The sequence below is a fragment of the Centropristis striata genome, chromosome 17 (genome assembly GCF_030273125.1).
Source record: "Centropristis striata isolate RG_2023a ecotype Rhode Island chromosome 17, C.striata_1.0, whole genome shotgun sequence".
NCBI lineage: Eukaryota > Metazoa > Chordata > Actinopteri > Perciformes > Serranidae > Centropristis > Centropristis striata.
Genome location: NC_081533.1, coordinates 22,062,163 through 22,078,098, shown reverse-complemented (window position 1 = coordinate 22,078,098; position 15,936 = coordinate 22,062,163). Strand labels below are relative to the sequence as shown.

General features: G+C 40.9%; 1 protein-coding gene across 6 annotated transcripts in view; it reads right to left on the bottom strand.

Annotated features, from left to right (window-relative positions):
* The window catches only part of LOC131989058 (nuclear factor 1 B-type-like), a 67,912-nt gene that overhangs the window by 10,200 nt on the left and 41,776 nt on the right, over positions 1–15,936 (bottom strand). For 4 of the 6 annotated variants that reach the window (XM_059354226.1, XM_059354228.1, XM_059354227.1 and 1 more), the window contains 7 exons: positions 15,695–15,763; positions 12,296–12,416; positions 11,605–11,726; positions 8,042–8,173; positions 7,665–7,849; positions 5,205–5,343; positions 4,799–4,881 (listed from right to left, as the gene is read on the bottom strand). In XM_059354226.1, coding sequence (XP_059210209.1) covers positions 4,799–4,881; positions 5,205–5,343; positions 7,665–7,849; positions 8,042–8,173; positions 11,605–11,726; positions 12,296–12,416; positions 15,695–15,763 — 851 coding nt within the window. Of the gene's footprint in view, positions 1–4,798; positions 4,882–5,204; positions 5,344–7,664; positions 7,850–8,041; positions 8,177–11,604; positions 11,727–12,295; positions 12,417–15,694; positions 15,764–15,936 lie in introns of all 6 variants that reach the window. The other 2 variants (XM_059354225.1, XM_059354223.1) reach the window with 1 other exon arrangement.

The following is a 15,936-nucleotide window of genomic DNA, read 5'->3' as shown; positions in this document are numbered from 1 at the left end:
CAATTGAAACCTAGCAGTCAGATCACTGGGCCAAGACAACTTCCACTTCAGATTACACTACAACTCAACACTGTATACACAAATGCATGCAGAAGAGCCTAGAGCAGGAGCAGCAGGAATAAAAATGACTCCAAAGTCCTAGCTGTTACTGACAATGTGAAATAATGGTGAATGGAATTCAATATGTGCTGGTGAACATAACAGTAAAATCAAAGCTATGGATAAAACAGACAGAAAGAAAAAGCATGCAATCACAGTTAGTGGTGACAGCTAACCTGGAAGTAAAAAAACTGAGTTAGTTAGTCACAAGTGAGTGGCATCATATTTGTAGTTCATCTGTGAGCTGCTTTTAAAGATGGTTAGCCGATGAAGCCATGCAATCCACTGGATGCATGCACCCTGTCGATAATCATTGCTTCACTGTAAGTGCACTTTCAGATTCAGGAAGGAGTATGCATGCCCTCAAGCATGCAGACTTTTTTTCATTAGCTAAACTGTTTTTATTGATTAGGGGTCAGAATTACAATGAAGTTAAACAGCACGCTCACACACACGCACACACACATGCACACACACGCAAACCCCCTTATTCCCTCGCTCTTAAGACATGCCAACCTTACATACAGATTACAAATTACTGCAACAAAAAAGCCACACACAAACTGTGTCTCCTTTGCATGCATTATGCGAGCGCACGTGTCGGCAATCCAGCTGAGAGCTATCTCTGCCAATACCAACCTAACCTTGCCCTGTGGTCAACACATTCATTTAGTAATGCATCGGGATAAAACTGCACTGTTAGCACTCTGCGTGCAGTGGCAGACGTTTCGCAGAGGCTCTTAAGAGAGATTTAATCAGATATACGCTGAATATTCAAAGCCATTTGCAGCGGTCAAGAAATGTTTTCTTTCTCCTCCGAGCACCTGGTTGAACACATCAGGAGACGATGATGGTTTCCCACTTAACCAATACTTAAATACAGTGATGTGTTTTTATTATGTGGCTGAATTTTCTGGAATTAATGTAAAGTAGTGGCAAGAAACAGTATTTTAATGATAAATCTCTAAAGCCTTTCAGGGATGTAATAACCTTATAGTTTGATATATTAGTTTTACTTGATCAACGGCTGCTAATTTAAACTGAGTAGGAAACAATGCATCTTGTTCCATTCAGTGTGTTTTCTCTGCATTCAGGGAAAGGTTGGGAGACTAAACCCCCACGCCGCTCCCGCGCTCTCCAGCCTGACAAAAGCTTGGAGAGAATGTGCGGGTTGGGCCAGACGCTCGGTGCCACCGCTCCTCGAGGGGCTCGCCATCTGTCCGCTGGCACTGGCACATCAGAGTGGCACAGGCAGCGGGGAAAAGGGGGACGGAGCCGGGGAACGTTAGCAAACAGATGCGGGCAGATTGTGGATTAGGATCCTTCCTTAGATAATACCAAATGACATCTGATCACGGATCTTTCCCTGCGGAATGCTAGATGGTGGCATTCCCTTGAGGGGTTAACCAAGGCGAGAGATGAATGGAGGGTTTTCACACATTCGCTGCCTGGGAATCGTAGAGCAGGTGTGGGAGCGTGTGGTGGTGTTGTTTTGTTTTGTTTTTCCATTTTTGAAGCCTACTGTGTGAGTGAGTTAGTGTGTGTGTGTGTGTGTGTGTGTGTGTGTGTGTCTCGGTACATCTATTTTTGTGGTGCCACATTTTAAAATAGGCACTGCTCTGAAAAGTAATTGCTTTACTACCAAGTTATTAGATGACTATTAAGTTTAATAGTAATAAAATAATATAATTATCATTCATACTTTGGGGTTAACACTGTAGTAGCAGTTTGTACAAGTAACAGGAGATTTATGTATGTGCTTAATATTAAAACAATGATTCCAGTGTTCCAAAAAATTAAACTGTCTTCCAAGTCTTCTGTTTTTTTCCCTCTATTAAAAAAAAAAAAAAAAAAATCAGCAGCAGAGGTAGATGCAGTGCAAGTCATGACCTCTATCCGTCACACAGACAAAGACCCAGTTTAAAACCTTAACTCTCTAGCCATATGTGTGTGACGTGTTTCCCTTTCCCACCAAGCCTATGGCTGCAGCTAAACAGCTAAAAGTGTCGGTAAGCCTCATGGATCCCACACAATAAACATCCCCACTGCCAGATGAGGACAATGACAGAGTATTGGGTGAAAGTGTTTAGTCCTGAGGGACTTGGCTCGGTGTCGGCCCGCTCCGCAAGACCAGAACCCAGGCCGTTAAATCATACCACAGAAAACAAAAACAACTGTGACAAGCAGAAGCATGATGAATCAATGAGAAGACTGTTTAGAGTTCCTTAAGCCGACAAGAACATTTATTCATCTCGGTATAAACGTAATAACCTTCTAGAAAGGTGTCACTGTTGTGCTAACAAATCTTTCATTCTTTTATTTATATTTTAAGCGACTGTTTTTTACTCTTTCCAAACTGTCGAAGATATGCAATCTGGTTGTGTTTAAAAATACTTTGTTTCAATCACACAAGTATGTTTTAGGATTATACAAATTATCAAGAAAAAATAACAGCATTTTTAAAATTAGATTATCCGACTGTATTTTTTCGGAGGGTATTTATATATCTGGCTGATTTACAAATTTAAAACAAAAAAGCCTTAGAGCCTCCGGGGGCAAAGCTTCAGAAAACATTCAGTGGCTCATGCAGCTCCACTCAGACTGCTGCTGTCTTGTGTAGTCACTTTGTGCCTCACTGAAAGAAGTGGTAGGGCTACAAGAAAATGTGGAAGACAAACTACGCGACATCAGCCAAGTGAATCCTCCCTCTCCTCCTCCTTCTCCTCCCGAGTGGAAGAAAAGCATCCCATGACTGCTGACAAACATCCACCGGTATTTTTTTTTTTTTTTTTGCCTTCTCTGATTTTCAGAAATAAATGGGGAGCAAGAAAGGCAGAGGGAGAAAAAGAAAAACAGAAAGAGGAGTGAGGAAACAGAGGCCAGCTTTGTCATCTTTACTAAACATTAAAAAAAAAAGCGAGCTGAGGAGAAACCCAGCGATCATTATGTAGCCGCGTGCAGATGCATTCAATTAGTTGTGGTTGGAAAAGCCTTGGCCTGAGACCAGAGCTTTCAATAAGACGGGGTGGGGGAGAGCACTCTCTCCCGTCCGACAACACCGCAACACTCCTAACCTCACAGACACACACATACACACACACACTCAAACACACAGGGTGACCACATCTGCCTTAGGACCGCTGCTGGGGCAACTGTGTGACGCCAACGCTAAATATTCAGCTTGTGTACCGTAAATGAGTCTACTGATTACATTTGGTATTTGTGTGTGTACATGTGTGTGTGAGTGTTTCTGAAGCAATGTGTGAAGGAAATAGAGCTGAGCACATTACATTTTCAAAGACACCCACATGTCCCATCCATCTTCTGAGCAGTGGCCACACAATGACAGTGAATTTCCTGACTTTCTTTAAAGAAGCTTTAGGAAATACATGGCTTTTTCTAGTTAGGTGGTAGGTTTTAAAAAACACACTCAAAGTTCTTTTATATTCATAAATATAACCCTGATTCTAAAAAAGTTGGCACGTTGTGAAAAATGTAAATAAAAACCGAATGCATCAAATTTAGAATTAATTGTATCTTTACAAATAAGTTTCAACATAAAATATAGTGTCTTTGTAGAGTTTTCAATTCAACATGTGTGAAAAAGAATTTATTGCTTCTGTTATATTCACATTTTCGACAATGTCCTATCTCTTTGAAATTGGGGTTGTAGTAAAAATTCAAGAGCAAATGTAGTAAGCTGCTGGTTTTTTAGATACATCTGCATGGATCAGTGACATTACAAGCACATTTGTAATATAAAATTGGTATAATCTACTCAAATTCAGCTAATGGACATACTAAAGACATTCAATTGTTGGTCGTTTAACCCTCTAAATCCCAAAAACTGTGGCTATGAAAAGCATTTCTTTAAAAAAAAAAAAACCATCACCAATATTACACAATTTATCACTAAACCTACCTACAGTTCTTAAATGAATCATGTGACAAGTTAGTTAGGAAAAACACCAACAATATTTTTTGATGATAATTCATCAAAATCACTTCTTTCTACATGACTCATTTAAAACTCAAAATAAACTAGTACTACTACTTTACCTGTAAAAAACATTACATTCCGCGCTACTGAAAAGCCATGAATCACTCAGCTGAGACCAACAGTCACGTAAAACAACATTTCAGTGAAACTCTGATTGGACTGTTTACACAGAGTTAAGAGCAGAAGACAAGATTAAAGAAGAAATCTAGACAGTTACACTGACATTATAACTGTCTTATTCTGCACAAAAGCCATATAACAGGAGCAAAAAATGCCCCGAAATCGATTAGGGTTCAGAGGGTTAAGGATCTTATGAGGGTGCTTGTTAATAAACTCCAAGTGTTTAAAATAAAACGTAGCATTAAAAAAACAGAAAAAAAGACTACCATATCCATAACTTCAGCTGTCTTCTGTCTGTGTTAAAGCTTAATCCTTTTGAGGTCTGAAAATAATCGATATGTTGCTATTTTTATGCCAATAGTAAATGCTCTATGTTTGACCTCAGCCTATGAATGCTCTGATCTGACCTAGAAATTCTATGATCTAACGAGAGAGTTTAATGCTTCCAGCAAATCAAATTCAGAATGCGACAGGCTTTTGCAGAGGGCAGCGATTTCATATCTGATGTGCAGGGAGATGGGGGACAGAAAATGAAAGGATAAGGGGAGCAGGTAAGTGCTTGAGGGGGGGAGATCTCACCTGTTGCTGGTGGAGGAAGGCGGGATCTCTTGGGCTCAGGCCGACAAAACGGTTAGCCGTCGGGGTGCCAGGGGCTGAGTAGCCTAACACACCATCACAAAAACACAAATACACAAACTTGCATTAATTAGTGTTTCAGGAATTTACACGTAGCTGTTGCTCTTATCCACAGTGACTTAGTGCCAGTCAGTTGTCAACATTACATACAAAAAATGGCAAAAAGTGAATATGGAGTCCCACAAGGTTCAATTTTGGGCCCACTCTAATTATTCAGCCATTTGGACAACAATCACGGGAATATTTTACCCAAATACTATTTTGTTATTGTTGTAATGGTTTTTAATTGAAAATAATTGCAGATGAATTTATTGCAATCAGTGCTCATGTACCCATAGTACCGACTCACCTTCTGTGGATGTGGTGATGGGCTTGGTGTCTGGCATGGAGAGCGAGACAGGTCGCACAGCGCCGTGATGTGGGGAGGGAGCCAGAACGGGGGTGAAGTGGCCTGGGACCTTTCCTACCACCTGACCACTGCTGTTAGGCTGCGTGTGATAACACGAAAACACAGTTCAGCACAAGCATTTCACTCTCAAATAATTATTTATCCAGATTTAAGTGATATTCATGACAAACATATGTGGAGTGGTTTACTGCATCTCTGGAGCTTATCAGCTTTTGTTCTGTTTGGTAGAACAGTTGTAAAAATGGACATTTGGATGTCCATAGACAAATATCAATATCTGCCAGTAATTTATGAGGAGAAATAAACATACAGGAAAAATACGGCAAAAAGCACAGACAAGCATGCTTTGCTAAAAGTACTACTAAAAGCAAGAATTAGTTTAGTCTGCCACCAATGCTTATGTGTGAGGACAGGCAAACTGTGTCCAGTGGCTTATGTTTACAAGCTCTTGTTCGCTTGTAAATGTGCAGTCTGGCAGATCTCAATAAAACAATACAAGCATGTAACAAACTACACTTTTCCAAAACGGTAAGCACTAAACAAACTTAATGTCCTGTCCTTGCTTTTGAGGGGGTAAACTCCCCTTAACGGCTCAGTTTGCCCTCACAGACCTAAAATCAACAACAAAAGGTGACTGGACCGCTCACTCTTACACTTTCTGCTCCGTCTGAAGAAAAGATTTTAGTACTTTTAGTCGCTGTGCTGTCACAGTTATTACTAAAACTCTGGGGGGCAGGAGCAACAATAGATCCTCAGTCACTGACGATGGATTTCCTACATGATTTTAAACAATGATTTTAATGGCGCTCATAAATGGAATTTAGGAGGGCATGAAAAGACAGAGAAGGCTGCAGAGTGACCTGTTACAATGGTGTGAATGTACGAGAACAGAGAGCGAGGCAGAGAGACTATATATATAGAGAAAGAAATAAAAGAAGCTAGTGGGAGCTACTCTTTCAGACGGCTGGAGACTGTCTGGGGCGTTCATTTCAGGGCCGCCCCAAGTTCAAAACTCAAACAGGCCTTTTTGGAAAAGAATTGTGTCCACAGGGTTCCCTTCGATGTGAATAGAATGTTTAATTAGAGTGTAATATAATCTGCGTTTAAGCAAGCATAAAAACATTCTGGCACTCGTCCACGGGATTATAAGCGCTGTGTTATTTGCTGAGCCTTCCCCTCCTCCCTACTCCCCCAACTGGTCTTCCAGCGTTCTCTCTTCCCTACTGGACCTTACTCACTAGCCCACCGCCGCCACCCCCCCATCCCTCTCTCTCCGTTCTCCAGCACCCCAGCAGAGGGCCAGTTAATTCTGCACAAGAGCCGGGCCCCGGCAACGGCAAATATTTACAACCTTTATCATTCCCCGCGGTTTTTCTCTAGAGTAACAGCCCCCCACCACCACTACCTCTACCCCCCCACCCCTCTAACCCGCTCCCTGCTCTGGAGATGGAGCCGTCTACGAGGCCTTTGTTTACAGTGAGAACAGCGGGGATATAAAACTCACATAAATATCACACGGCTCTCTCATCTATAGAGACGCCTGCTCTCTCTCCAACACACTGGCTACAGTGTATACCCAGAATATATAAAAGCCTAAAGCTATTTGATTTACTACAATGTCTTGATACAGTTTTGTATGTCATGTGTGACTGCAATTGCAATAGTTCTTGACGCTTTTATGGTCATTGAGTTCTTTTTTTTTTTCTTTTCTGCATGACTACAAATATAAGGTTGAGAACGTACTATAACTTTGCCACAAGCATTATATCAAACAGAAAATAAACACTTCTCTGTCAATTGAAGTGCTCCACAAAGTTCAGTCTGGGGTTGCACGCAAAATGAAAAGTGGTTTAATTTAACCATGATTTAATTCACTGTAAATGAATCTAATTCGTCAACTCTTTTTGAGAGCTATTGTAATTATAGGTTTCTGACCAGTGTTACTTCCCTACAGTGCTAAATGAAGAGACATGTGTCCATTTAGTGGTTCCCAGGACAAAATAAATCACAGCTTAAGGGCTTAAATGTCTAATTTGGGTTTTATAAAACAATTCTTTTTTTAGATGTTCTGGAGAAAAGAAGTACTGAGTAAAAACAGTTTTATAAACGTGTCATTCTAATGACATAATGAATGAACAGGAGCAGGTTTCAGTCAAAAGAAAAAAAAGCAAGGCAGGGGTGTGTTTCTCTATTTACAAATAGTCCAATGAGGCAGTAATGAAATTATGATAAAGGCATGCTATAATTCCTCTCAGGTCAGATGGGAATAGAGCTGAACAAGATAACTAACAGACTACTGGAGGCCATGAAGCTCTTGCCAAACCAGCCTCTGACTTCTGGCCTACAAACCAGCTTCTGCAAAGCCAAAAAAAAAGGAAAAAAAAAAGAAAAAAGACTGACCTGGCTGCTCTGTGGGCTGGACGGGTCGTATGACGGCACGTAGCTCTTGAGGGGATCAGCTGGGTTGAGGTGGGGCGGGTAGCGGATGGTGGTGTGCGAAAAGTAGGGCGATGGCGCCGGAGGCAAGATAGCCGAGGCCGAGAACTGCAGGGGCGAGTGTGGTGGGGGGCTCCTCGTCGATATAACTGCAAGAGAGAAAGTCGGAGGGAAGATTGAGATTGAGTGTTTGTGTGAGTTAAGATAAAGCGATCATCATTGATCTGACAGGGTAAATTAAGTTGCGACATAGATTTTCCCACTGTGTTTATGAGGAAAAAAATCGATTCGAGCTCCAGAGTTAGCAAGAGAGCTGGTGGTAAAAGTCAACAGTGACTCACCACTGTGTCCTACACCTGTTAGGCCGGGGTGATGAGGCTGAGGAAAAGTGCTGAGTCGTGGTGAGGAGTCCTGCGGGGAGGTGGGGCTGAACAGCGGCTTCTCTGGCTTCTTCATGGTAGGAGAGGACATGTCTGCTAGTGGGAAAAAAGCCAGGCACACAAGCACACATGAACACATGAATGCATGCTCAAGGTCAGAGAATTTGTAAAGACAATATTTTATCTGTACAGGACAGAACATAAGTCCAAGAAAAAAGATGCATGTGTGATGCAGATAAGGTGTTATAAGGTGTTTTAGTACAATTAAATGATACTAAACACTGTACTGATCTTTATTTAGCTATTTATTCTATTTTTATGCGTTTTCTCAGTTTTCATTTCTAGGATTGGTTGATCTAATGCATAATAATGAGAAATATTGTTAAATATTCTTTGATAAAGCCTCCCGAGTACCTTTGCATAGTCATATTGGTGCAAAATCAGTGAAAAATCCATATAGAAAATATCCATTTTTATTCGGGCTCAAAAATTCACTTTATCAGCCAACATATCAGTCAATTTTAAGTATTGGTATTTAATCAAAATATCTCCCTCCAGATTTTAATAACACTCCCATTTCTTGCAAATTAAAGAAATTAAGTGCCAGAAATAAATTACGGTTGAAATTAAGAAGAATTTAATCTGCGTGGGGTTAGTATTATCAAGGGCACCCCGCCTTTAGCAAATGTAGTAGACAATTAAACATTTATTCTTCAAATAACAGACAGTGCAAAGGGTCAGAATCACTCTGGAATTATTACGGTATCACTTGGACATCCCCAAGAAATACGAGTCCTGTGAAAAATCGGCTTTTGTCATGTCTGAGCAGACAATTAAATCCAGTGATCTGATTCACAGTTGTAAAGCAGCCGGTCGCTCAAATGGGATTTAAGAATTTCAAGACCCTCACGTAATCTTAAATAGAACATTACACTGTAACATCTGCTCGCCTCGGCCTTACACGGTGTCTGACAAGCTACTGTAATTCCCCATGAATAATCCTGAAGGCTCTGCAGAAGACGTTAAATTTGTTTGGAAAAACGTGTTCTATAAACTAAAAGTATGCGCAGAAACTCTAACAAGTTGCTCATTATTGCTGCTCTACACTTTCATGAGCAATGTTCTGCTGTCACGGCTGTGCGGTTTTCAATTTTCCATGGTAAGACACAGTGTCTGAAGGGAACGTGATAACAAATAGATGCGAGAGGCAATGGCCTATGTCTGCTCGTGCTTCTTCTATGAACATTCATCAAGTGCTTTTCTGCTCTGCCACAGATTCTCGGGGTGTATCACTTTATAATCATCTATTTCTTTACCCCTAAAATAAGCTATATGAACCCTGTTGTTGATGCATTTCCATAGCATCAACCGCCCATCCCTCGCTTTCCCTCCCACGACAGGGAAAGATCCACCCGAGTGACGGGATGAATCACTCATCTCCAGAGAAAGATAGCGACAAAAGTGGCTGGAATTCAGGGGGATTTCCCAGTCTGAGGTTGCAAGAGGATACAGGCTTAAGTGCTTTCATTTTTGTGTCAGAGGGAGAAATACCTTAGAGAAGATTGATATCACTGCTTAATGTTCCCATGTATAAATAAGAAATATTTTCTGCAGTGGAAGTATTCAGCTTTTCCTCTTTTCTGCTAATTAAATCCCTCAGAGAATCGACTGGACTGCCTCGGGAAATTAAACTGGACAATTAATTATCAGAAAATTAAATACTTTAAATAGCTTAAATAAAAAGTAAAAAAAAGTGTTTTTTTTTATTTAGGCCAGACTAGTTCACAAAAATAATCTTAAAAAAAAATATTCTTAATTCATGCAGTACTTTCCCAGGGAAAAATACAAGCGAGAAACAATTTCTTCCCCTACACGGGGAGGTTTTGTCGAACGACAACCATGTGCGAGAAATGACCACTTGGCACTTGTGAGGCCTCATATGGGTTTAATATCACCCCACTTCTCATTTATTCTCTCCTGACAGAATAATGGCTGTCTTTGGAGGGTTTTCTACCCACTGCTTTCCCTTTCTCCTCGCCCCAAAGCGTCTAAGTTTACGCAGAGCAGTACTCTCAGGCCTTGTGCAAAGGGACAGGCTACATTTTCTTGTACCCACATTGGGCTGTGGTTGAATCCCACCAGTGCTGTGTCTCTCGTGCATCAGCTGGTGTTTTTCTCTCTCAGACTTATTATGCTGAAAAATATTTTTTTTAAAACTGGACTGGACAAAAAATCAAAACTGATGAGGTGCACAAAATAAAAGGTAAAACCACAGAACGCTTTGCTGAGGAAAAGATGGGACATTTTATTTCCAATCATTTTGTCATTTCCTACCACCTCTGCTGGCGAAATCCAGGGGCAGTGCGGGCAGCAGAGTGTAGAGAGAAGTCAGCAGAGAGTGAGAATGATCCGGAAACACGGGACAGTGAGGCCTTAATTAAAAGGGTGACGGGCTCTGCTCTGCACCAGGAGACAACTTAATGAGACATGCAAGCTGTCCCGGGAGGATCTCGCTTTCTCTCTCTCGTACAGAAACAAGCATGCAGGACAGCTTGTTTTTCTCATACGCACATCTCTGCCTTTTTAACTAAGCCCTATGTATGTGCTCATTAGGTGAGCTTAATTTTTTAATTCCCTTCTAACTTGTCCTGTGCCTTAAAGTTGGCACATGATCATCACAACTCCACTGATGGGGGAATTTCTCTCAAGTTCAGCCAAGATGTATAGCCGGCTTTCCTGATGAGGAGTCATCTGACATGTCTGCCCTGCAGGTCTAATAGCTCTACTTAGGGTTAAAAATAGGGATTTCTCTATAAAAAGTGTTTCAACTGTCTGGATATAAAGAAAATGACACAACCAGTATTTGAACACTCACATCAAGTGCTTCATCAGTGGTGAAAATAACTAGAGTGCCGCTATTTTTTAGATACCAAGTGGTGAATTTCGTCTGGAACAGTTTGTTCTTGTAACGGACACTCTGTATTGTGGGATCCAATGTTTCCTTTGTGTAGGCGACAGGTGCGAGAGAATTTACAGATTTATATTCAGACAGCGGTTCAAATGGGTTTAAACATTTATATGAGTTGCAATGCCTGCGGCTATCTCTGTCATGGTATGTATTTTAAGAGGGTTGAACAGGTTCATGTGCAGAGAAACCAGATGCAGTTCATCCGCAATGAAACGGGTGGCGGCATTGATGTACAGTAGCTTTTGACTAGGCTGCAAGTTAAAGAGAGTTCAGCTGCTGTTAAAAAACAACGCGAGGTGTTTGCTTTGATCAAATCTATTTGCATGCGATGAGGGTGAAATGAGTAGCACTCTCCTGTCCCTCATTAAATTCTGTCAACATGCTGCTGTGCAGCGCTGAGCTGTGTCAGACTGTGGTTGCACAAGGGCTGTGCTCTGACTCTCAAAGTTTGTGTAACTCTATGAATGTGATGAAAGGTGTTACTGACAAAGTGCTTTCAACCCTGACAAACCTTCCATAGGTAAATACAGTTGGGTAAATAAAACAGGAAAATCACCTCCATCTCTGTCGTGCCAGTTCGCCCGACTGCTAGCTGGTGAGCTGGGTGACGAGTAGAAGTCAGGTCCTGTTGGGCTGGTGTCCATGTTCTCGTCCATGTTGACGGTTTTGGGCCTTTTGCTGTGGGACACGGAGAGATTTATGGTTACAGGCATTTATTTTTGGTATCATGACTTTCAGGATTGCAAGATGGCATCTGTATTGATTTGAGGCAGTTGATGTGGATGTTTGGCGAAGATTAACCATCGAGTCAGAGCTGAACAATCCAGTATCATCCATGCAAAGTGAAAACATACTTTAAGATGCCTTTATTTTGAAATTTTCCACTTTTATTTTATTGTTTTTATTAAAAAGAATAGATTGTTTTTCATGAAAATATCTAGAAGAGCTCAGTAATAAAATTGTCAAATCATATTTTAGTTGCTTTTTGTGAGTTAATGTCACTGATTGTGTTAACTATATATATTCATATTGCAGACTTTGTGATATCAGCAAATGTTGAATTGTGTCCAAAAAAATCGCTATAATATCATATTGTGATTAAACTTATGATTTACACCCATACAAATAACTTAAAATAAACCAACATCATGTTCTTTATTTCTGTGTTAATAATGATGTACAATGTCACTTCTATGATTGAACATTTTGTCCAAAAAGCTTGTTTTGTTGCTGTAGCTTCCACTGACCTGCCGGGAGGAGAGGACAGGGAGCGATGCAGCCCCACGCTGGAGTTCAGGTCATGATAGTAGGGTTGGCTGGGCATGTCAGCCATGGAGAAGTTTACCGCAGCACCGTGGGTGATGGGCACTGTAGAGGACACAGAGAAAACAAAGACAGACAGTTACACTGTAATCACTGTAAAGAAGAAGTTCAATGTCAGCAGTGTTGTCGGACTGCGTCTGTGTCTTTTCCTATCCTTGCATCTAGAGACGCACAATTAATTGCACAAAAGCCTGACTGACTGTTATTGACGCTTTGTGTTTAGATGCCCTGTGTATTAAATTAAGCGCTCCCTATTCACAGGTACTGACAGGTCTGACCATCACAGGCATTTCTACTGAACACGCTTAACAAGTCACTGCTACCTAAAGTGATTGTGGCTGCAGGTAAGAACATTTTCACAAGAAAGACTACTGTAGCTGCATTTTCAATGGACACATTTTATTATTATTATCATTATTATTATTGAGTTCAATCCTATTTATATATGGCACGAACAAGCCATGCTGACTAAATATTAATTATGTAAATAGACAACAGTAAGATATCAATAGTAACAATAAAAGCACCAAAAGCAGCATGAAATATTCTGTGATGCATTAAATGTTAGATGAGCTTGGCATCTCTAGGAAATCTCAGCAAACCTGAAACCAAATTCACAGTCATCAACATTTTCTTCACTTCTCCATGGTCCGATAAAAAAACTCAGCAGTTTCCCCGCATAGTGATTTACAGTGGAAAAGGTGTTGTTTTTCTCACTGCGGTCAAGGTGAGGGATATTGTTTCAAGGGAGGCTGGGCCAGTGTTTACAGAACAAAAGGAGTTCACCACCCATCCTCACTCTCTCCTCCGTCTCTCTGTGTCTCTTGCTCGTCAGTGTGTGGCCCGCGAGGCAGCCTGCAGCTCGAGCGGTTGGTTGGTTTGGAGTCGATGAGAGGATGGAGTGTGTGGCGCCGTCTGTTGTGGTCTGAGGTTCACCACTGGCACGATCCCTCCGCCAGCCTCCGCCCTGGCAGCCCACTGTAGCCCTGGCAAAGGCCCCTACCCGCTGCTACCCATACCGAGCTGTCTGTGGAGGAATGCATCCGGCCCGAGGACGCTGAATACAAGACCATTGTTTTTTTTGTTTTTTTTTTTCATTCATGGCTGAGGATACCCCCAACCATTTCTGTCTGTGCTGGTTTCTCTCTATCGCTCTTTCTCCATTCTTGGCTTGGCACAATATTTGCAATGCCACTTGGCTGGCATGCCTGTCATCCTATTTAATAATCTGAGCTTTGACTTTTAACATAATAAAAACAGTAAATAAAACAATGATGCTGCAAATCATTTCTTCCAGCAGATTACCTCATTTTAATGTATAAAGGGAAAATGTACTGTCTTCACAAATGTACATTAATGTTTCATTTGCCAGTGCATTCCCACATTTTCTGTTGACAAAATATCTTAACGCTTGCAGTCGAGGCTCCTGTTGCATTAATGAGTGTCCTCGTCAAAATGCTGGATTGCAAGTCAGCCTTGAACTCCGCAGCTCCCTTTGATGGACTTCAAAGAATGTCTCAACAGCCTGGAGAGTTGGGAGAGAAGCGCGATGACGGACGAGCGGCTGCTTAGATATCTTCCCAGGGAGTGACCGGCTGAGTGAGTGACAATTCCTGTGTGTCCGTCGACCTTTTTAAAATTCCAGCTCGACTTCAGTCGGCTTTAGTGAAACCCGGGCTCGGTCACATGAGAGCAAACACGCCAGCGCAGCGGCCATCTGGTCAGGGGGCAAATTAAACACTAAACAAAAACACAGCCTTTCAAAGGGATATTCAGTCTCTGAGCATTGAAACCAGTAGGTTCTGCCTTTCAGAGCATGATGTATGAGACAGTTAAGACAACCTGGCCCATGCTCCTACATCAGAAACACTTTTATACAGCAGGTAAAGAAAAACCAAGGTCAGCTTGAAATACTATTAGCTGTTCTTAGTCTATTGACGCGAATGGCCAAAACAGTTATGTCAAATGTGAGGATTTCTTTATGTGAAAGCCGTGTGAAGAGGAAATACAAATCTTTCATTTCAATAGTTGGAAGTTCAAGGGTACATTACTATAGGAGTATAGGAATGGTATAGGAAGTCTGTAATACACATCATCATTTTATGGCCTCAACTTACAATTATTTTCAATATCGATTATTTTGCCGTTTCTTTCTCAATTAATCATTTGGTGTAGAAAATTAGAAGATTTAAGTTGTCTAAATAGGGAGACTTTCTAACAGAAAACTATGCTTGGTGTTAGCTACTTATTTTTTTATTATTTTATTTATTTATTTAAATGGTCAGCAACTGACTGATACTGAAAAAACAGTGATTGTGTTTATTTGACTGTTTATATAATTTTTATTCATTTTTTTATTTTCACTTCTAGAATTAGTTGACAATGTTGTATGCTTAATGTATAATAATATAAAATATTATCATTAAGAAAAGAGTCTTTCCATGGTCATGTCAGAGTAAAATTGGTGCATAGAAAAGTTTTTTATCTTAGCTTAAAAATAAATTCACTACCTCAGCCACCGTATCTGACATGACTTGAACTGCACTTCAGTGTTCCTGACTGCAGCATTGAACAGGATTTAAACACCACTCTGGATAGACTGGTGCATACTTCAACACACAGACAGCACAACACAGGTATGCTTCTTTTAAACACAGGTTATTGGGGGCAACTGGAGTCTTTGAGCACCCCAGGCATGTTCCAGAGCTAAAGTACAGGAAAACGGCGCCTCGGGGTGCCCGCAGTTATCAGAGGCAAGAGGACTGCTGGAAGAACAACCGTCAACGGATTTGCGAAAGGCAGACATGTCTATACAGATGCACACAGGCTCATACAGACGGCTGCGCGCTCTCTTATTGCAAAGCAGACTGGCCAAACTGGATTTACTACACTACAGTTGTATAGAGGATTTCAGTAAACAGTCAGAGGTTGGGATTTGTATAAAAGCTGTGATACATGTTCTGTTTATATGAAAACACCGGATATATATAAATACATCCGAGAGATTTAAAGGTGTTCTAATTGCCTGATTAGACCTCAGGAGTGTGGGGTCGTGTTCTGACTGTGATTGATTGACATCTCCTGACTCTCATATTAACTAGGTTGCACCTGTTAGGGCAGGGAAACTTACACCTTCAACATTCTTTTAAGTACATGGACTTTGGTGTCCTCAAGTGATTCCCAGCAAAGCACCGCCCAGCTTCAATATGAGCAAAAGTCTAACCAGTGATAAGAGGAAGATTACTGGAAAACACCTGTGTGGGTTTGCACGGTGGTTACAAGTGCAAATAAAATATGATAAAACAGCTACTGTATGTACTTACTTCTGGACACTCGCACCAGTTCTGTAACACTGAAGACTCCTGATTTGATGAAGCTGTCTTCCAAGTAGACTGTAGACACAGAGAGACAGAGAGAAAATCATCAGAAATGTAGCAAGAATATAGTCATTAATGCAATATTTTCAGTCAAAACAAATGGAAACAGAATATATGAGTTCAGTCTTAAACCTATAAACAAAATCCTAATGTCTTGTTTTCAGTTTTATTATTGATTAACATTTTAT